Below are 21,735 nucleotides of genomic sequence, written 5' to 3' on the forward strand. Positions count from 1 at the left end.
TTCTTTAAAAGATAGAATAAATACACACACAGTTTAAAACAACATTTCAGCCCCGTGTTAGTTGTTAATGTTGGCATGTGGAGCTGAAATCTGGTTGACGTTAGAGTCCTCCTCACCTTTCTTTCTCTCTGGTACACAGCACACTGTGTTCTGCTGACTACACACACACGCACACACACAGACACACACCTCTCTTCACTTACATTTCCAACATTTCTCCCAACCTTCGGAGACTTTTGTAGGATTATAAAGGCTGATGTATTCTTTATTTTTATTTTTGATTGTTTTTGGAGGCCCACGGTATCAGTTGCTGGGATTCATGTGGAAGTGCTTAAGGGTTTGAGAGTTAACACCTTGGTGAGCTGCTCGCACTCTTGCCTGCTGTTAAACAAAGGCAGCTTTGTGGAGACTCTCCCCAAATGTTTTCTTAACATGTTCCAAGCAGTTTGAGCAGGCAACTAAAGTAAACAAGATGTTGCCATGATAAAAACACTTGTAAAAACATAGCAGAGTGCACTTAGAGACTTTTGAAGGCAGAGCTCTACCGGGCACACTGAATTTAATTCCCCTCTCTTCTATAAACAAAGGGTGAGGCAATGTCAGAATACAATAAATAGTGATGGATTTAAGGGGGCACTCCCAAAGCTGAAATATGCCTGTCTATGTGTGAAAGTGTAGGCGTGCAGTACGTGGTTTAATAACTATGTGTCACAGGATGTTTATTAAATGAAAATAAAAACACATAACTGCCTTGTTTTCATCTTGCACAGAGACTGCACTACCACACGATCTGCTGTGATGAGCTTTCCTAAAGCAAACCGCGCTCCAAGTGGATTGAAGTAAACGATGGAAAAACCGAAAGAGGATTCAAAATGTTGACAAAGACAGTCAAAACTTTGAGCCGCCTGTGAGGCGTCCCTCTGCAGCACCTTTCTCTCCTGCGTCTGTGAGGAACTGTGTGCTTGCTGAGTGCTTGTTTTAGGATAATGGAATTGTGTCATATCTTGTTTAAAGTGCGTCTAATCCGGGGTGACAGTGAGCCATTGATCTGCTGCCACAATGCAGATGTTTTCATCCTCTCCGTAACCATGGCGCTGTTATGTGTTGGATTACCCGGAGCGCACTGCACACAGGGCTGATTAGTAAACCAGGGGCCTGACTCAAACGGAGAAACACGGCGCAAAACAAAGCCCTGTGTCAGACTGGACAGGGTCAAACCTGTTACACTGTTCACACTGGAAAGATGCCACACAGCAGGTGATACTGACTTAGCTGGAGCTCTGTAAGTACAGTGTACATGGCTCATTTTAACACAGCGCTGAGGTGTGGGCCTGCAGTAAAACGAACAACGCTGTAAACCAGAAAACGAGTCAAAGAAGTAAAGCACGAGAGAGGAGAGGCAAAGACAAATAAACCACAGAGAAAAAGACAAACACACACCAATCCCCCTGTCCAGTGACAAGGGCAAGCATGCAGAGCGCCCTAAGTGCGGGCTGCCACAGATAAACATCCTACCGTTGTTTGTTTGGGAAAAACGGCCCCCGTCACCATGGGAACTGCACTTATCACAGGAATTAGAGGCCCATGCCGTTCTCAGAAGGAGACCCCGCCACGGTACCCTTGTCAAAAGAGCGCCAACTCAGGCACCCACACTCAGGAATAACAACCAGCTGCACCTGTAGTGCCTCTGAGTCGCCGGGGGTCACAAAACATGTAATCGACCCAACACGAGGACAAACAAACTGCGATAAAAACGCACCTCTGACTACGGCTTTTACTTACTTGAGGAATGACTGGAAATCATCAAACACCGCCTCACATCCAGGCCACTTGCAAACACCGTGACCATAGAGGGGGTGGCTGTGGTGGGAAGGCTCGTCTAGCGTGGATCTAAAAGAGAAATGAGAGATGGTTATTAACAAAAGCAGCTTTTCAGGTTCTCTGCAACACAAACACAGTTCCATGCCTGTGGGCACATAACATGAAGAGGGATCAGAGAGGATGGTTTCAGTGTACCTGCGTGATCTCTGCTTGCTCCTCTCTTTAAAGAGGGGACTCACGTTGTGAAAGCACGACCAAATCAATATGTAATTATTTAATATCACTGAGCCATGCTGCAATTCACTTTGATCAAGGCTGCTAGGGGTCCGCCTCAATCGCTGCTTTTCCTGCGCCGCCTGCCGCATCACGTCCCAGGGCCCACCTGGAGGAGCGCGCACCGCAACGTGAAAGCCCCGAAAGCATCAGGCACTTTCACGCTGTGCACAAACTGTAAACATCCCCGCCTGGCATCAATTTATATACTGACCAATCCATGTCACCTGGGGCTGACAAGCATGCGTCCGTGGGGAGCGTATGGCTTCGTACAATCAGTCTAAATAGCGGGAACATCCCTGAAAAACAAACTTTACAACATCTTCCATATGGCGAGAGGTGTGGAACCACAGCTAACTACAATCGGCGCCGAGAGAAAGCGGCCTGTGCGGAGGCCGTGTCTGCTAAGAAAGCGAGACAGGCGGCCATATGGGCACAGGCACTACACAAGACACACAACTTTCAGCAACAAGAGCCTGGGGGACTGTCCTATATCGCTACCACCTGTGCTTCTGGTGGCTCGTGAGCACAGCGCTGCTGCTTCTCCTCCAGTCTGAGCCCTGCTCTCTAAGACAACAGGTCAGGTAGGGAGATTCATTACACCACAATGTGTTGTGCTGCCGTTTTGGGAATAACTCCGACCACTGAAATTTCATTCACACACATACATTAAATAAGAGATAACGTCTAATGCTACGGCTTCAGGGATTGTCCTCAAGGATACAGAGGAAGAATAAATAAGAAAAATAACACCTTGCATTGATTCGCCAATCATCCATCTGCTGTGATTTAAGAAATTGATGTAAAAATGAATCAGTAAAAAAAAAAAAAAAAAAGCACGTAATCTAACCATGGTGTGCCAATTTTGCTGGTTTAAACAAGCTGATGTTCAGATTAAAATCTCATTTGTATCAATGTTAGAAAAGCTGTACCTCAAGTAGGAAATTTTAAAGGTCGTCACAGGTTTCCTTGTGTTATAATTACTTGCTTAAGAGTTCACATTGTTCATAACATGTGATAATTGCATTGCAATTAGGAAGCAGTCAAGCATTCATGAATGTGGTTAGCAGCTTTTTTTCCTGCCTCTTTCAAAAGTCTGAATTTTTTTTATTCAATTATGAATTATGCATTCACATTAAGACCTCTGTTTTGATACAGCTAATAAATAGATGGCGGAAGACCTATTATAATGAGTTTTTAACAAGGAAATGTGTGGACTGGCGAAGGTAACGCTGGTTTTTAATTTAAAGAGATCCTTTTTTAATTCTTTGCGAGCAGGCTTGTTGGTTAATTCTGTATTAATAAGATATTGAAATGTGGAGTGCGCTGGGAATCAGTAAGCACAAAGCGCTGTGAGGGGCTGGCGGCAGAAGAGCCCTTTTAAACGGTGGATGGCTAAACAGTAGTAAATGACAGAATTTACACCAAATGAGCTACATTAGTGTAATAGGAGAAGAGTGTAGGATTCATGGGGTTTTCTCCCATTTGTGAACATGTTGAAAGAAGGGGGGAAAAAAAAAGAAAAAAAAAAAAGGAAAACCGCTTTGCAGTTCCCTGCCTTGCGTTAAATTTGACTTGCACCCATGACAGGTCTGTCAGGATGTTATTATTGTCAGGCAGCCCTGAGGAAGAACACTCTAATGATGTTGTAACAGCGATGAGGAACACCGCACCATCAGCTTCCTTTAGAGGAGAAGGAACATTAAAGTGCCTACAGACCCCGACAGAGAAAGTGCACGCTGTGTTTGGACAGACAGGAGGAGCAGCACACATCTACAGTACAGTATAACTCTGACAGCTGCCAGCCAGTTGTTTTCTAGTTCACTTCTTTTGATGAGATGCTCGGGCCATAAACAAGTCATGATCTACAGCGTTGTGCGCTGACGGGCTCAATCTATCAGTGAAAGTGGAGGGATTGATGTCCACCGTGCTAGGTCAGAGTCTGGCCGCAACGTGTGAAGCCAGTCACAACGCTACCCCTCACCACTGGTGCTAATGTTAGCCTATTCCCTCGAGTCCTCCCCCTCAATCCTCCATCCACACTAGCTACCCTCCTCTTTTTAACTCTCTAGGCCCTACACTCAATCCCTTCCTTGCGTCTTCTCTGTGCCACTGCATGGTTTACCCTAAATGATTTAATTATCTTTTCTTTTTTTTTTCCGGTGTAAGACAAATGAAAGGCAAGAGAGATGGGAGTGCTGTGCCAAATCTGATCATTTATCTCCTTAACAGATTGCTGTGTTACAGTCCCCGAGCTGTGGTTACTGATGGTTGTTGGGAAGTAAAGTGGGCCAAGCGCTTTGTGAGGATGCTCCCCCGTACAAAGCTGATGCAGCATTGTATTGGGAATTTGTGTCAGATACAGATCAGGCACATTTCATTTAAATAAGCAAATCATTGAATAAAGATGACCTGGCTCACAGGGGTATATCTCTATCTATGCATCAGTTCGTGGGCTGCGAAACAACACGGACTGACAGATTGAGTGACTCAGGCCCTGGTCATATCAGGGATGTTATTCAGACCAACAGAAATCCCAGCCCGCCTTGCCAGAGTGTTCTTTGAGACAAGTAAAAGCAGGAACACGTGCCTCGTCTTCGGTGTGTCAGGCCGGCAGTGATTGAATTTCTCCTCCTTCCTTAAGACGGAAGTGCAAAGCCGGTGAGTGATTCCTGTGGATGCACTTAAGGTTTTAGTTGCAGGCGTCGTTGTGCCTGGGCAGATTTTATATGACACATGAAACTAACTACATGGTACTTAGGGCCTGCTGTAAACCAATCTGAAGCCAGTCGGGAAAACAGGCCCATCAGCAGAGAGGCTTGTTTCTGTTGCATGACAAAAGGACTTGCAAAACCGCATCAATTAAAAGTTCATTAAGTTCAGCGCTGGGAGGATGAGTGGATGCTCTCTATTTACGCCCAGGCCGGCCCAGCCCATTATCTTCAACCTGATTATTCAAATCCCTGGATTATAACACAGACGTTTTCTCAGAGCCTTGCTTAGAATAATCATACTTAATAATATTTCATTTTTCTTCCCATGGAGTCTGATTAGAATTGAGTCTGCATCATCAAAAGAGGGGAACAATGCTCTTGATAGTTGTGCGATTCGAGCGTTCCAAAATTAACACAAGAAAGGATTATTGCTTGCGTGAATCTAAATTAGCATCATTCAGCATTTAATAAGGAATGTTTTGTGTTCACTTTGTATCAGTCATCTATTCTTAGCGACTGCACGTTTGAAACTCCGCGCAGGTAATCCTCGAGCTTCCTCGAGCAGATGGGCTGGATGAGAATCACCTGCTTGGGTTTTCTGACAGATCTAAGATACTGCGAGAATATTCAGACTGAGACTGCCTTCCTCACTTAAGCTTGTGTTAAACTGCTGTTGACATCTTCTTTAATCTCTGACAGTCAGTGCGAGGCAGAGGGGCTGCCAGCTCTTGCGTTATGTCTTCTCCGATGTTTCATGGAGCCCTCAGCTGAGGCTGCTTCTTGCCTTTTCCTGCCATCGATGCTCACCTCGTTTGCTCGCACGCGACAACGTGTGATGGAGTGAGCGAGTCAATATCCTCCCCTGCGATTTGTCTTCAACTGCACAGAAATCAGACGTTCAGCCAGACACTGTGTGAAGGACTGGAAGCCTGTGGATACTGTCAACCGCAGGAGCAAGTAACCGCTGTTTTTTTCTTTTATTTTTCTCCAGTGTCTGTGCTGGAAGATAACTTTGAAAAGAGGATAAGTCTGTACAGGTAATACGAATCTGTTTAAAACCCATACCACCGCTTGAAAAGAAATAGCGGCTTTCCGTTTCTATCGCTCCATCAATGAATCATAGTATTCCCTCTCGAAGTCATTCAGATCTTCTTTACAACCCCCCGGGCGCCCCCCCTCACCCCCCCCCCCCCCAGCCCTTCACTGGCAGCCCCTCTTCACCTCCAAAGGCCTGCTGGTTTACTGTGCTAAACATGTTTTCATCGGCATTGCTTTCATAATGACGCGTAGGTTTTGATCACTGAAACACAAGTCAGATGTTACGCAGTGAGCTCATGGTGCCTGGAGGCTCCTCACTAGCAGTTCAAAGATCAGGCTTTGGTGCAAGAAAACAAGCAAATGTGTAAGATGCCAAATTAATTCCTTCCTTAAAGACACAGACACGCCGCTCAGAGAGCGAACGGCTTTCACAGATGATTCATCCCAGTTTTAGAAATACAATACACCCAGGGTTTGTTGTTTCTAGCACACAATAGCTTGTTGTTCTTGTTCTTTTTTTTATTGCTGAACTGACAGGTGATGATCATGTTGATTCTAGATGTCAACAAGTTCCCAGTATACGAGGAAGTGTTTTTCCTTTCTGGAAAGACACTGTGTGATTTGAATGTTTGCAAGGCGCTCAAGTCACAGCTGCACTTCCCAACGTGCAACTAAAACAATGGCAGGAGGGGGCCAATACCCTGACCCCCCCCATTAATAGTATGGTGCACATTTCTCCAAATCCCTGTGTTCCTTCCAGGTACTCCTTTGAAATCCCCAGCTGCACCCCAGCACACAGAACAGTGACCTTAATGAAAATAATACTTACAAACTATAAATTAATAGAAATCTCAATGCACATCCTTCAGGGACATGTCCATCAACTGAGGCCCTGTGAGAAATGGCTATTTTAAATGGGAATATATGGCACACGGGCCTTTACACAAAGATGACAGTGAAGACCAGTTTAATTACCAGGTGTAGGTTATATTAACATCAGGAAAAGTGCTTTGATTCACTTCACTTCAAGCTTGTGTGTCTTCACTGACCCGTGTTATATGTGAGAGCACGCAAAAGATGCAAATGAAAGGAAACAAGAAGGACCATGCGGAGGGAGGGACTCACCCTTCTCTCTTGTGACTCATGTACTGCCCATTGGTGGAGGCGTGCTGGTTGAGGAGTGGGTTCTTTGGTGGTGCCGGGGATGACAGGTCAAGGCCCCGGTGACCGTTGTTGCTGCTGTTGTTGTGCTCCTCCTTCACGTGAGCGTTTGTCACCTCCTTCCACAGTTGCTGCAGCTCTGCTGGAATCATGCCTGAGACAAACAAATTGGATAATTAAATCAATTAACAGCTAATCCAACTCTCTTCTTCATCACTTAATTAAATCAAAGCGTCTGTAAACAAAGCCGAGTATTAATTAGAAAATATTCCACTACAGGCTAATGCACTGAGAGCTCCTGCCTCCCCCCCTTCTCGCCGCCACCTCCTTCTCTCCCTCCCATTTTTCCTGTGATCTGAAGCGTGTTTGTATACACAAATCCCTGGCATTCACGCAAATTTCATGCCCAGAGTAAATAATTAACATCCAGACAAGGCATGAAATCTGAATAATCACCATCATTTTCTCTCAACAACAGAGATGTGCAGAACACACACAACAAAAAGTTTACAATAGCAACACTAGAAAACATCCCACCCCTGCCTCCTTGAGAAACAGGACCCTGGGGTAATATTCTCAAAAGCGCATTAATGTGCAAAATACTTAAAGCTCTGCACCGCCTCCAATTGACACAGAAGACTTAAACCTCATTTAACAAGTCAAGCACACTGCAGCTCACACAGCCCTTTGAAAAAAAATCCCTTGAAGACAGAAGACATTTTTCTGTGTGTTGGAAACACGTCTACAGAGTGCGTGTTTTTTTCTGCCTGTGAGTGACAGCGATCCTGATACCCAGGGCCAGAGTCGGGACGAAGAGGCATAATGCTGCGTTTGTGCACCCCTCTTTCCACGTCTGAAAGAAGAGAGGCTTTGTTGGCACAGAATTTCTACGTGTCCATCTGTAGCGAGTCTGTTACTGTGCCTTAGAAGTCTGCTTTCATTTGACACAAATGAGGATAAAGCTGATATGTAAAATAAGATTACGCCTCATGGGTGCAGAATCTGTGGCTATTTGTATTTTCAGTCAAAAACATACTGCCTCTGGGTAACACTGGTTTTAATAGCATGCTGAAAGATCTAATAGTGGAATATGTGTGGATTTGTATTGGGTATTCAAATCCGTGCTTAAATAAGCCACATGTTTTGAGCACGGTGAAAGCAGCCCTCGGATATGTGGTGAATTAAACCACAGACCAAATGGGCAAGACCACTCGTTTAACATTACAATTAATTAAATCCATTCTCAAAATGAGCACTGGCAAATGAAAGATGATTTGCACATGCTTATCTACTTGGGTTTATACTCTCCGGATCCCCCCCCCCCCCTCCCCATTTCTCATCAGCAGCTCTATAGATACCAGAAGTGCTCCTTTCAAGCACCAGATTGTAATACATTGTGTGCAAAATGCTTAGTCTTAATTTATTCCTGTTGTGGAAAATAACTGTGAGGTGAAGATCTCAATACGATCAGCAAAAATATTTTTAATTTGATAAGCTACTAAAGATTTTAATTATGCTGGTAATGGAGAACATTGGCCTAATGAGGCGGAGGACTCCAGAGAGACGCAGGGGCTAAGAACTGTGAAATGAGTCTGATAGGATTGCTGTAAATTCACACTAGATCGTTTGCATATCAAAGAGCAGGAAATGATTACAGGACAAATCAATAACCTTTCCACGTTCCAAGGAGCGTCTTTCCTCATTCGAATATTCCAGCGCCCTCGCTCTATTCTGCCTGCCTGTATTCTCCCTTATTCTCTTCAATGCCTTGATGTGCCCTAATCGAAGTGCACGTCCATGACAGGCTAAACATGCTTAATATTGCGCTCTGTGTTACAGCATGCTAATCCGCTGCTCGCTGATTTCCAGTTGCATTATCAAAGGAGCCATTGTTGTTTTGATGGCATATGGAGACTTTTTCGCTTCTCTTTTTGTGTTTTTTTTTCTCTCCGATGGCTGGTTTGGAAGCGGAAGGTCACTGGTGATGCGAGTGTCCTGCGCTCCGACAGCGGGAACAATCATTTTCCCCCCACTTGGTGCCCGGTGACAGTGGGCGATGTATTTTTAGCCGATGTGCTTGACAGGGCGGCCCACACTGGCTCAATTACCCAGCAGTCCTGGTGACCCCGACACCGCTGTTTACTCGGATGAAACCGCAGCGGATAGACCGGTCTGATGAGAGAGGTAACGGAGTGGGACCAGGCTGTCTCTTTCTGGATCTAGTCCGTTGTTTTATTGCTCTCTGCTCGCCTCGTCCCTCTCTGCACTCCTATCTAACCCTAACCTCTTCAAACTCCACAACAGCTATGGCTCATGATTCCACATAAATGACAATAAAATATCATTACACAAATGTCTCAGAGGGTATTATATTTTGTGTTTGGACAAACTACATTGAGTTTCTCTCCATCTGATTACTGTGGGACACGTAATGACATTGATCTGTAAATCCTCTTTCTTGGGTCTGCAGTTTGTCCATCCTTTAAATGCCGGATTGGTTTATCTTTCCTCTTTCCATTTTTCAACACAACTATTCCACTCATTACGACTGAGAAATACGGACAAGCACTCTAAAAAATGTATGTTGTTGGGACACTTGATTGATCACCGGCCTCCCAACTCAATTTTACCTCTGCAGGTAGCTCTGGCACCGAGACAGGCCGAGCTCTTCAACCTTTTCCTGTCCTTGTCCCCCTGTACCCAGGTGACCATGTTCAAGCAAGCAGAAAGTTGATTTAAGGTTCATAATGACATCAGTTGCAGGCCATCATCCCCCAAATAAAAAATGGCCCCCAGTGCTCCGGGCTCTTTAAACCGAGCTGTTACTTCTCACACACAGTGCCGGTGCCATGGGGGGACAGTGACATCGCTATTAGTTTATTGTTCCGTTAGGCTGGGACCTTTACTGCACCCCTGTTTATGTTGCCGTAATCACTGGCCTGCTGATATGCACCCCTTAGGCCTGAAATATGTCCTGTCCTAATGCTGCAGGAACTATTACCGGTAGCCCGCTGCTGGATGTATCAATCACTGACAGGTCAGCCGCATTACCCACCGCTGTCCCTGATGTGCTGCTGTTCTGTGAGCACTTCATGGCTCGCCACATTCTTTGCTTTCATATTACCGACAAATTTGTCTTGTCACTGTCCCCCTGGCTGCTCCCAGACAGCTTAAATGATGTTGTGTAGCTACAAGAACTCACTCTCTTGCAGAGCAACCTCGGAGGGCGAGCGGCCGTTTTAGCCGGGATGTGCACAAACACTGCCCACCGCTGTGAGACACACACACACACACACACACACACACACAGCCATGCATGTGCATAAACATGCAAACACACACTCACGCAACACCTGAGCAACATGAGCCTGAGCAACCACTGACTCACTTATCAGGTCAAGAGGACAGGCTTTTTGTGAGGACGGGGAAAGGGGGGGGTGGTGGTGGATCAAATTTATATTTATGAGAGTTATATCCTCCCCAAACACATTGTTATAATTTATAACAGATACCGTCTGGCCGCTTCCAACACTTTGAACATTAATGTCAAAAGAATTTACGACAAGAGAAACAAATTATACTCCAGATAATGTGAGCAATTGTTTTTCACTCAAAATGCCTATCTACAAGTTTATACTTAATTAGTGCTATCAAATTTTTGAAAACCTAATTCAATTGCATTCCTTCAGTCCATCGTTTTGGCAGAAAAAAAATGACTATGATGAATCTGTCTCAGCCAACAATGTCACTGAGCAGGAAACTGATATAAAAATGAGCTGTACACTGCATCATGGTGCCTTAAACACAACGGCACATTTCACACATACTTCTCTTTAATTACTCTGTTACAGTGACCTCTCATTTGACAACCTTTTGTTCCTCAGCACATGAAAAAGGATACCGTGAATCGCGTGTGATAACGGTGGATTTTTAAAATAATTAAACTGATATCTACATTTTGAAAAGAAAGAAATAAAAACCATCAGTTAAAAAGTCATGCCAATTTACTGTCTCCAAGTTTGAATCCATAATCAGCAGGACCCAAACAGAGCAGATCAACTCATCACTTCCAACGCAGTGCTAACAGCTAGCTGAATATTGCAGATTAGATCTGAGCACCACAGGCCTGGCCCACTGATGCATGAAAGAGTTTAGTGATGTGGAAAACAGAAAGGTCATCAATAACTTCAAACAGTCAAGCAGAAAATGTGTAGAATAGGAAGACAAACTGGGGGCCTGAAGCAGTAGCCTAAGTGTTGTAACAGCTGTCGGAGGCACAGAGTTAACCATCGATGGATTGCGAGAGCAAACTAACCAGGTTTGACTGGTCGTGACAAACTGAAACAAAACAGTAATTGTACATGGGACATTCAGTTCCTCATCCTAAATGTTTTTACAAGCCGCACCTTCAAGAAACGATCCCCTTAGTTTTGAGTGCAATTCATTTCAATGCATTGTTGGTGGTGGGAAGTCACTCCCTCAGAATTAAAAGTAAGATTTTATCTCACAGTTCTTTGAGAGACATTTTCTCATCTAAAAACATTATCTCTGTAATTTAACTGTGTCTATTTAAACCTTATTATGTATGGTAATGCACTGTATTTGTCATTTGCTGATCCAACTTAGAAAGACATCAAATATGTGGAGTGATACATGAATCCTCCCTGTTAATGCAAGTAATAATTTAAATGTTTTAATGGGCTTAGCTGTGCAGCTCCAACAAAGTGTAAGAGTGTAGTGAAAGCTGAAAATAAATAAATTCAACAGACCCACTCTCTTGATGAGGTGAGATGCCTTGGAGGTATTTGATGATAGCACAGTATAAACAGGATGTTCTGAGGCTGTTGTGAAATCCATCAAGAGTACCTAGTCATATCACCTATATAATGCTTTACTCAAGGGGTGTGTGTGTTTGCCAGACATCTGACACAGAGCAATTCAGCAAAGCACACTCACAACACAGCAGCGCTCCACGCCTGTGCCCGTGGCAATCGTCTGCGAGTGGATGAGTGATTCCATACCCAGTCCAAACAATAACACCACTGTACAAACCGTGTTTGTGTTTGCCTATTACCTAAGCACCCCCAAAACCCTCCTGTTTTTATCGCCCTTATCTTGTTATTTCAAAACTGTTTGTCTTAGCCGGGAATGAATAGTCTATGTCATGTTCTAAAACCCTTGTGACGCCGTCTTTGTCACAAGGCGACCACTCCTTAACAAAATATTAAAGAATAAATAAAGAAATAAACTTCCTGGCCAAACAACAAGTATTGACTCCCTATCAAGTAACAGGCGGTTTCACAATGACAAGTTCACGGGCAGTTTACGAACAATAGATCCAGTCTTCCTCCAGGCTGAAGGAGACTGCCACCAGGATGCCAATCACAGACACAGGACAGAGAGTTTAAGGGCAAAGCATGGATATCAAAGTCTATCTCCATTTCTGAACAGTGGGGAATTTTACTTTCAATGTCTGGATGATTTTGAACCAAGTGTAACATGTCAGAATCAAAAGGCAATGCTGCAGTAAACAACAGACTCTGACGAGAGGTATACGATGCCATTTAGTAAATTAGAGCTGTTGAGTGAGGACTTACAGTAGGTGTGTCTTGAATCAGTGACACCATGTACAGTATGTGGTTACATACTGAAGTCGTGCATTGTTCACTTTGACTAAGCAAATTTACACAGGTATGCTAGAGCAGAGCAAAAACAGTAGCAGATCAAACCGCTCTGAACATACATCCCCACACGAGCTGCAAGGTTAAAATAGATTATTGTAAAAAGTGCTATCTGAAAACCGTCCGACTTTCTCCAAAGCCACACCAACAGCTCTGCACGACAGTCAAAGTAATCTCATTAGGGGTTTAGGTCTTTGAAGACCTATAGGAATACTAATGTTTTTACAGTGAGGCTGCTCCTCGTTTGCGCCGGAACGTCTGCGTGCCAAAAAAGTCAAGCGTTTCTCCCACAACTGTTGGAGATTAAAGGCCCGTGAAACAACATTCAACTTCACCGTGATCACATGACTCTTAAAATGAAAGCTAGCTCACGTAAAAATTATTTTAGATGTGTTAGCAGGTGTCACTGTACCTTTTACAGACAGTTGATTAAAATCCTCCTACACGACAACTGAATACTTCCTCTGCTGAGATATTTTAGCACTGAGTAGAAGTGTCCTGTCTAAAAACACAGTCACAAGCTGTGTCCAGGTGGAGGAAATCATCTGACCAATATTGTATTAATGTATATAAATTTAAATACTAGACCGGGATCGTCCAGTATATCAGTATATCAGCTGTATTAGCATAACCCTTATTGCTTTTGTCTTATAACATAGATTCTAATGTGTACTCACAGTGGGCTAAATCTTCAACGGTAAAACACATTTTTAGCACTTCCAAATATACTGGAGGTAAAAAAAGGTGTTGGATCATCTGTATCAGTGTTGTTTTGTTACCAGAAATGCTCCTGTTGAGCAGCTGAGGACTGATGGACTGGAGATCTGACAAAGTGCTGCAGGCCAGTAGTTGAGCACAGCGCTGTGATATTAGGTACTGACCCTGAGTGAGGGAGTGCAGTGGCAGGCCGGTCTGTCCAGGCTGGATTGTGAGCAGCCCTTGCCTCTGAAGGTTGAGCAGATGCTGCTGCTGGACCTGCTGGACCTGCAGGAGCTGCTGCTGGAAGGCCAACTGCTGTGCTGACACCTGCTGCTGGTGGTACACACACACACACACACACACATACACACACATACACACGCACAAAGATAAAGAGGCACACCATCAGCAAACACATATATAACAGCCGGTGCAAACATGTAAAGCTGAATTTCAGGTTTGTACAATATTGGACTCACGTGTGCACCTTTGGAGAAAAACATTTAAGTTCAAAGTCCACAGAGTTCATAGTTCAGGTTGTAAAATGCATCACTTTAGAACAACATGTTCATTTGTTTAAGACAGAGCTAATGGATTTTGTCCTGCTAAGACACAATAGCACAGTGTAATTTTCAGATGTTCTGCCTTTACTGTGGGTTTGTCTGGGCCCACTTAAGACAGGTAGAGCATACATCTCCCTCTCTCTTAATTAACGAGGAGTCGGGAGGCAAATGACAAACAATGAAACAACATAGTTAATCATTCATAATAAGAGCCACAGGAATTTAATTACAGCCATTCATAATTCAGCAAACAACGTGTGACTAAATCAAAGTGCTTAATAACCACCCTAGCAACTCTCACAACTCTCCCAGGCATGGCGCTGAGCTCAGGGATACACGCTTCCCCCAACCTGCGCAGCAAGCTTTGTTCCATCGCACACTGTGGACTGACTGAGCGATGTGGGCTGTTTTGTTGATCTAACTGCGCTGCGGCTGTTTCATCAAGACGTTTTTAATGAAAAGCCGGTGTGCCTTTACTGATTTAGGGGTTAGGGGGGAAATTTTGGCGCTGCTAAGTGAAACGTGTGAACTCTGATCGGACGAAAAAGTGATATGAGAGCAGAGAAGAAAATGGAAAGCAGAAAAAGGCAAAGTCAGAATAATAAATAGAAGGGAATTATCTAATATCCCCAATCTCCTATGAGTCAAAACAAATGAGAGATGTTATCTTGATGACAGGGGCACAGAGGAGAGATATGACTTTTAACCCTTTCGTCAGTCCCTGCTCTCAACAGCTCCACAATGTCTGTCATTACCAATTAAATGACAAGATCTATCTGGGAGCCTTGTATTTTCTAATAGTTATAGATGAAATAAGCATTCCTGAGACTCATCAGCATACTGGGCCTGTTTGTGAGTACACAAGGCCAGTTGTCCAGCGGGTGGGAGAAGAGGAGGGGGCACTAAAAGCAGTGCAGGGGCTGCCAAGCTGTGCACCGCACCCTGTTACCAAACACAGGATACACCACTTTGTTTACTTCTCACAATTGAGCGCATACAAAAAAGGTCTCGGTGCAACGTGGCTGTCAGGTCACTTGCTGGCGGCTCTGAAACAGCCAGATAAAACGCGTCCCCTCCGCCCACCCCCGTTCGGCCTGTCAAAAGGGTCTAGCGGCCTTCCTTTCCCTTCCTCGCCCCCCCTCTTCTCCTCCTGCCCCACACCCTGCCTGCTGCTCCTGCACTGGCTCACTAAAAATAAAGCTCTGGGCAGCAGTGGTTTATTACAGCGAGCAGGGTCGTCTCATTGGATCAATCAGGGGAAGAAGGCACGTTGACAGTGGATGGCGGCGGGTCATAATTGAGGAGTAACCGCGTTCGTTCACAGGCTCATGTGCGATTTAACCCAGGAATGAGCAAAGAGAAAAGTGAGAGGGAGAGGATTGAGGTAACAGAGGTTTCAGTGAAGAGCAGGATGCAGGCAGCCTGTGATCTTCTCTGATCCGTCCTATCTCTGAAAGGTGGTTGGTTCTTTTCTCCCTTCCATCAATGTGAGAAGTTTCTCATGTCTTCAGTGGCTTTCTGTTCTGCAGCTCCTCCCTGACAGCCCGAGACAAAGATAATAGTGCTACGGGGGTGGGAGTTCACAGGGAACAATGTCTTTCATCAAAATGCTAAATAAATAGAGGGTGGCTTTTCAGAAAAAAGGAAGAAAGAAAAAATCGAGTATTGCAAATGAATTTAACACTCTCCCCTTCACATTTTTTTTTTCTTCTGGTCCCATCAGCTGACAGGAGCTCCTGTGCGCTCCCAGCATGCAGACACATTAAAAACCCCAGACCCAATAGACCAAATAAGAGGTTAACAAGAAGTGGCACGAGGGAGAGAAAAATACAGTCGCTGACAAATGATAAAGAGTGGCACTGGCAGGCCTTTATTGTCAAGCTTCAAATATAAAGTTAAAGATCTTTGAAAAACTAAATTTTGATGTCTTTAAAATAAAAGAGGCACAAAGCAACAACAGGGGGTTATTGTCTGGCAGCCACAGGGGAGTCACTGCATAATTCTTATTCTGTCTTTTGATGGCTGTGAGAAATGCGACTGAAAAAAGAGAGAGCGATGGGGAGAGAAAGAAAACATCGGCAGAGGGGGAGAGCCTCTCGAGGCTGCATCCATTTCCTGTGATCATACATAATATGCTTCAAAAGTTGTTTTTTCTTTTATTCTCGTGCTCCATTCAACTGATCAATTGCACCTCCTTGCACCCCCCCTCCCCCCTCCCCCCTCTTTTCTCCCTTGCTCCACCAGTGTTTACATCAGATGCGACTTGGTGACAGGCCCTATCTGAGGCCAAGGAGCTCTGCTGTCATGTTGATTTATGGGAGCATCACGCCACAACTTGTCCAAACTGAAGCCCGCAGTTCATTAATTAGGGAGCTACGACTTTGAAGTTGGGAGCTTCGACAGCACGCGGACGTGTGCGAGTGTGAGCATGCGCGTGTGTGTTTGAGTGTGTGTGTGTGTGTGTGAGTGCTTTTAACGCTGGGCTTAATTTTCAGCGCTTCCTCTACTCTCCAAACACGGAACTCAATGGGGACAAGAGCAAAAATTCCCAGATTGTCTTTGAACTTCTTCTGACCGCACAATAATAATTTGCTTTGTCCACAGTGATGCCTGTATCCTCCAGTCATTAACGCGCATTAAGCTGCTGCCTATGAGCGAGCCCTGCTGTAGTGGAGGGAGCGAAGGAGAGAGAGCGAGAAAGATGGAGGAAAAAAAAAACTCTACACAGGCAACAAAGCTGGGAGCGCTCTCTGCACTGATATCTCACAATTACATGCCTTCTCTTCCTCTGCCATTTCCATGTTAATTACCGAGAAAAGCCTCTCAGATTTATGTGCTCCGTGTTCCTGCCTTTCTCCCTCCTGCCTTTCATTATGTCCTACACGAGACTCACAGGAACGGTCATCTCTTTGTTGCGTAGGACACTTGTTTACGTGGATTGAAAAAAATCTAGAACAATGGACTGAATATAACATAAAATGTTATACATTTTATGTGGAGACGGCTCCAGAAAAAGAGAGCCTGTATTCTTAGCACAGTATCAGTCAGTTGTTCCCATTTATCCAGCAAGTCTGACATGCTAATCAGAAGCATGAGTGCACTTGATTCTCCCCCTCCCCTCTCTGCTTTAACCACAGTCTGGAAGCAGATGGGGTTGAGGGAGGGAGCACACATGCCTTCCATGCTCTGTCTGGCCAACGGGTTTGGTAATGGCAGGCGGCTGGAGTGATGTCAGCCTACCTCTTTACTCTGCTTGCTGCCTGCATGCTGCTGCTGTTGCTGCTGCTGCTGCTGTAAAAGCTGGAGGTGGAGCTGTTCCTGCTGCTTCTTGTAGAACTCTTGGAGTTGCTGCTGCAAAAGAGACAGGAAGGCGACGTGCGAGTCTGTCAGTCATATACGCTCAGCAGGGTTTACTGAGAATTTTCAATACTTTGAGGAATGTTGTCTTTGAGGGATGGAAAAGAGAAAGGAATAGCAGTTCAAAGTGAATTTATCTTTGTGAAACGCTGTCTACACAGGAGAAGATTTTTATTGCTAACTGTCACATCGATCATTCGAAACATGTGATGCCTTGTCTGACAAAATGATTCATGACATGAATGTCAGTTGTACATTACCTGCTGTAACATGAGGGCCTGTTGCTGCTGGAGAAGAACCTGGAGCTGCTGAGGGCTCAGGACTTGCTGCTGAAGGATCTGCTGCATCTGCTGTGGAGTTATCACTTGAGGTGTCATCATAGCCACAGAAACTGGAACCTGCACACACACACACACACACACACACACACACGTAAAAAAAAAACAGGAGTCACTAACCACAACAGAATTCATGCAGGAAACAAAAAGCAAACCTTCCACTAAACACGATTGGTCCTATATGTATATATAAATATATAAAATGCCGCCTTGCTTCATCTCAAGTTTCACCTTGATGTGTTACAAGCTGCACACGCCCTCCAACACGTTTCAACCCCTCTAACCATTATGACACCACACCACACTGAGGCTGGCTAAAGGACACATGACAGCCAGGCGTGGATCACGCCTGTGGAGTAAACTGCCAGCAAATCCACCAAAACCGCCATCCTCCGACCTTCCCCCCTCACGCACACGCCCCTCAACGCCATCGGATCTGATGTGCATCTGCTGCGATGCTTCTCGGAGCTCGCCGTTTACACAACATGGCAAATGTGCCATACCTGAGGACGTTAAATATTGCTTCAAAAATGCTGCGGTTGGCTCATCGTGCGCACGACATGTCATGTGAGAAGATTTCATTAGAGACGCTGTCAACAGCGATCTATTATTGTGAAGACACAGAGAGCCTGGAGGAGGAGCCACGGTGAAGAACACGCCGGCCTCTAACTAACTCCCAGCAGAAAGGTGTGAGTGCATGACTCCTCAAAACAAGTGATTTGTTGTGACACTGAAAGAGCCCCTACAGTTGTCAGGGTGCCTTAATTGCTCCAGCGGCGTAGGGGACTCGGAGTGTGTCTGGATGCTGCCACTCACTGCTATGATGTGCGGTACCATTAAAAGCTCCTTCCCTTGACATTCGGGTGACAAACGGCAACAAAGATGCGCTTGATAGTGCTGCGTCTTTGCAGTTGTTAACATGTTTTGGCGATCGTTCTTTTGTGTGCTTGCATGTATATATTAGTATGGATGTGCATAAGTGTGTGTTAAAATTGTGTCTCTCAGGCTGATGTCAGCAGCTGATAGACTGGACATAGAATGGTGACAGTCTGTCTTCGCCAAGGTTACCCAAATTGTGTGGCCGCCTTATAGCTAATGACGCCCTTTGAATTTTTCATGCCTTTCTGAATGTAATTTTGCTGTTTAAAACCTCATCCGGTAACTAAGGGGCTTCTCTTGACACACACCCTGCATGCATATCACCTTATTCATTCTCCCCACTGTGGCATAAAACAAAAACAAAGCGATGCCATAATGAACAGCTTGTATTGCAAATTCAGAGGAAAGGGCACTGATGTCAAATAGGACAGACCAGCTTTGATGCTCTACGTTAACTTTATTGAGCAGTGCCAGACTACACTGCGCTGTGTTCTTCCAGCCCCAAGAGAGCGAAGGAGGTTCAGCCCCACCCAGGACTAACACACACTTCACATTTCTCATCTCCAGCACCAGGCGTAGGAGCGCGAGGAAGAAAATGCAATATTAATTCCCCCCTGTATTATGTCTTAATATGCAGTTCATCTTGACTTTTGCACATGACTTGTCCTGTCATTTGCATAGCCCCGGCCTCCCATTTCCTAATTTCACAGTCATTATCCACTGAAGCCCTTTTTTCTGGGCATTGCTAATTTTGATGAACTATTCTGAAGGTCAACCAAGCAGCCCCGTCTTGCTGACATGCAAGCGCCATACATGATGTGATATATAGTTCCCATCTAAACGTGACATTTACCCACCGAGGATAAATAATAATGCCCCCCTTTTTTTTAAAAAAACTTTACTTTAACTGTAGGCATTAAAAATCTACTCCATACTTGTCATGCTCTATTTTTTACTACCGTGTTAAAGCTGTAAATTTGGTCTTATTTTCAAATGTATAATCATTTTGTCATGGCATATTATATAGAGTGTGATGTGGGGGAAAAAAGGAGAGAAACTCCAAGTTAACACAGATTTTACACACTCGAGCCGGTTTCAATAGCTGCCAATTTCATTACAAATGACGCTGAGATTTCCTTCACTTTAACTGTCTTAATTCTTTACACCTTGGGTGTATATATCTCATCATGGTTTCACACTTCGCCTTGTCAGGAGCGTCTGGCTCACAGTAACTACAGCTAGAGCAGCTTCCTCTGTGCACAGCCCCAGCAAGAGGCTATTACAGACCCCCATTTTATTACCCATTACTACTGAGGTCATTAGCAGCAAGAGGGATTGTATGCTTCTTAACCTATTGATCAATGTAACTACTACCATTTAATCCTGTGCTGAAGGAGTGAAAATCTGCCTAAGACTGGATCCTATTGAGAGGAAAGGCGGGAGGGAGCACTTTAACTGAAAAATATTGCCCTGGCCGCTGTATCATGCCCATTTAACGCAAACACAGGACGCCAGTCGCCATTTAGAGCACTCCCATATGGTGCACTCCCTTATCTCTTGGATAACATCATGACTCCAGATGATCCACAAAAATATATCACCATCTAAAGATAGTCCAAAAGGAGACTCGTACTGGGCTAATAACTGGAGGGATCCACCGAGCCCAGCTCTAATCTGCTCTACCAATATGAAGGTGTGAAAAAGAGGACATTCTGAGGATGCCAGAAATAGCTGACGTTTATGAATTTCACGAAGGTGTGGCGCTCTCCAGGTGCCTCCCATACATAAACATTCAAACCTGGAACATTCTCACACAGCTGCAGAGTGACTGGAGGCAATATACAGTACCAGCATAGGCCTGCTGGCCAAACACACACACACACATGCACACACACATACACATACATACATGCACAAACCTAAACTGTGGCATGCTACCTGTCACAAGCACATACAGGTACATGTGCAGAACAGAACATACTGTATATGCGGAGCAAAATCTTTGCTTTTTCCATATGGAATAAGAAAGTGCTTGCACTGTATATTCAATATAAAAACGTATACAGAATAAATAAACAAAATATGTAAAACTAAAACAACCACAATAAATAAAAAAAAAATCAAATGTCTTTTTTTCCATTTAAAAAAAACTGCCAAAATATTTAAGATAGGGATCATTCACTATATTCATATCATAATTCTCTGCACAGCTCTGGCCATGCATTAACACACACACACACACACACACACACACACACACACACACACACACAGTATAGAAAGCATTTGTCATTAAAGGACACCTGCAGTAAACTTCTCTTTGTGCATCACTACTTCACAGAAAAAGCACAAAATGTGATAATCTAATGAGGGAGCACGAAACCGCACATCTGAAGACGATGGAGAGTCACTGATTCAGAGTTAATGAAGACGCTCCCCGAGCACCCCCTCCTATCACAAGTCAGAGGTCAAAGCCCGGTGAAAAGGAGTAGGGGTGAATGAGGCTGTGAGATAGCCCCTTTCCCCGGCACTGAGGCAATTAAGACGAACAGAAATGAGGGACAAGGAGGTGAACGTGAGTGAGACCGGCACACTGGCTGCAAAGGTGCAGCTTGGCTGAAAGAAAAAAGGAAGAAAAAAAAAAAAAGAAAGAAGAAAATTATCAAATTTTCATTTGTGCTCCCTGGGGTCATCTTGTTTTGTAGGGGCATCAAATGGAATGGAGAAGTAAAAAAAAAAAAAAAGAATAACAAGCCCTGGAGAAATCACCGAGTCTAGTCCGTTTGAAGCTGTTGTTTTACCTTGGCCTGCAGTGGCGCAAAAAAACGACTTCCCATCCTGACTATGATCTCCTGCATGAAAATGTCGCTGAAATGAGGATTTCACGGGAGCTATTGTACTTAAGTGATGTGCGAACATAATTAGTCGGCGACAAGACTGGAAAGACTAATTCCTTATTACCCATTCAGGTTGATTGAAATCTCTGAGGTGGAGAGCCTTTATTTCCCTCTGAAAAATAGAAGCAGTGCAGTCACACCGGCAACCTTTCCTCTTAATAATAATAATAAAAATGATATGATAATAATAATATCTTGATGTATAAATTGTTACAAAACATAATTTGTGTACAAAACAACCCATTTTGGATCCGACATTCTCCAGTAAGCCTAAAAAATGTAAAAAGCTGGACAGAACCAGCCGTCTCTACATG

At 44.3% G+C, this 21,735-nt stretch overlaps 1 protein-coding gene across 6 annotated transcripts in view; it reads right to left on the reverse strand.

Moving 5' to 3' along the window:
* The window catches only part of foxp1b (forkhead box P1b), a 148,784-nt gene that overhangs the window by 19,574 nt on the left and 107,475 nt on the right, over window positions 1-21,735 (reverse strand). For 3 of the 6 annotated variants that reach the window (XM_041962654.1, XM_041962644.1, XM_041962689.1), the window contains 5 exons: window positions 17,568-17,705; window positions 17,191-17,301; window positions 13,570-13,720; window positions 6,972-7,161; window positions 1,783-1,890 (listed from right to left, as the gene is read on the reverse strand). In XM_041962654.1, the coding sequence (XP_041818588.1) occupies window positions 1,783-1,890; window positions 6,972-7,161; window positions 13,570-13,720; window positions 17,191-17,301; window positions 17,568-17,705 (698 nt within the window). The remainder of the gene's footprint in view (window positions 1-1,782; window positions 1,891-6,971; window positions 7,162-13,569; window positions 13,721-17,190; window positions 17,302-17,567; window positions 17,706-21,735) is intronic. The other 3 variants (XM_041962681.1, XM_041962671.1, XM_041962663.1) reach the window with 3 other exon arrangements.

The sequence above is a fragment of the Chelmon rostratus genome, chromosome 2, assembly GCF_017976325.1.
Source record: "Chelmon rostratus isolate fCheRos1 chromosome 2, fCheRos1.pri, whole genome shotgun sequence".
Lineage (NCBI taxonomy): Eukaryota > Metazoa > Chordata > Actinopteri > Chaetodontiformes > Chaetodontidae > Chelmon > Chelmon rostratus.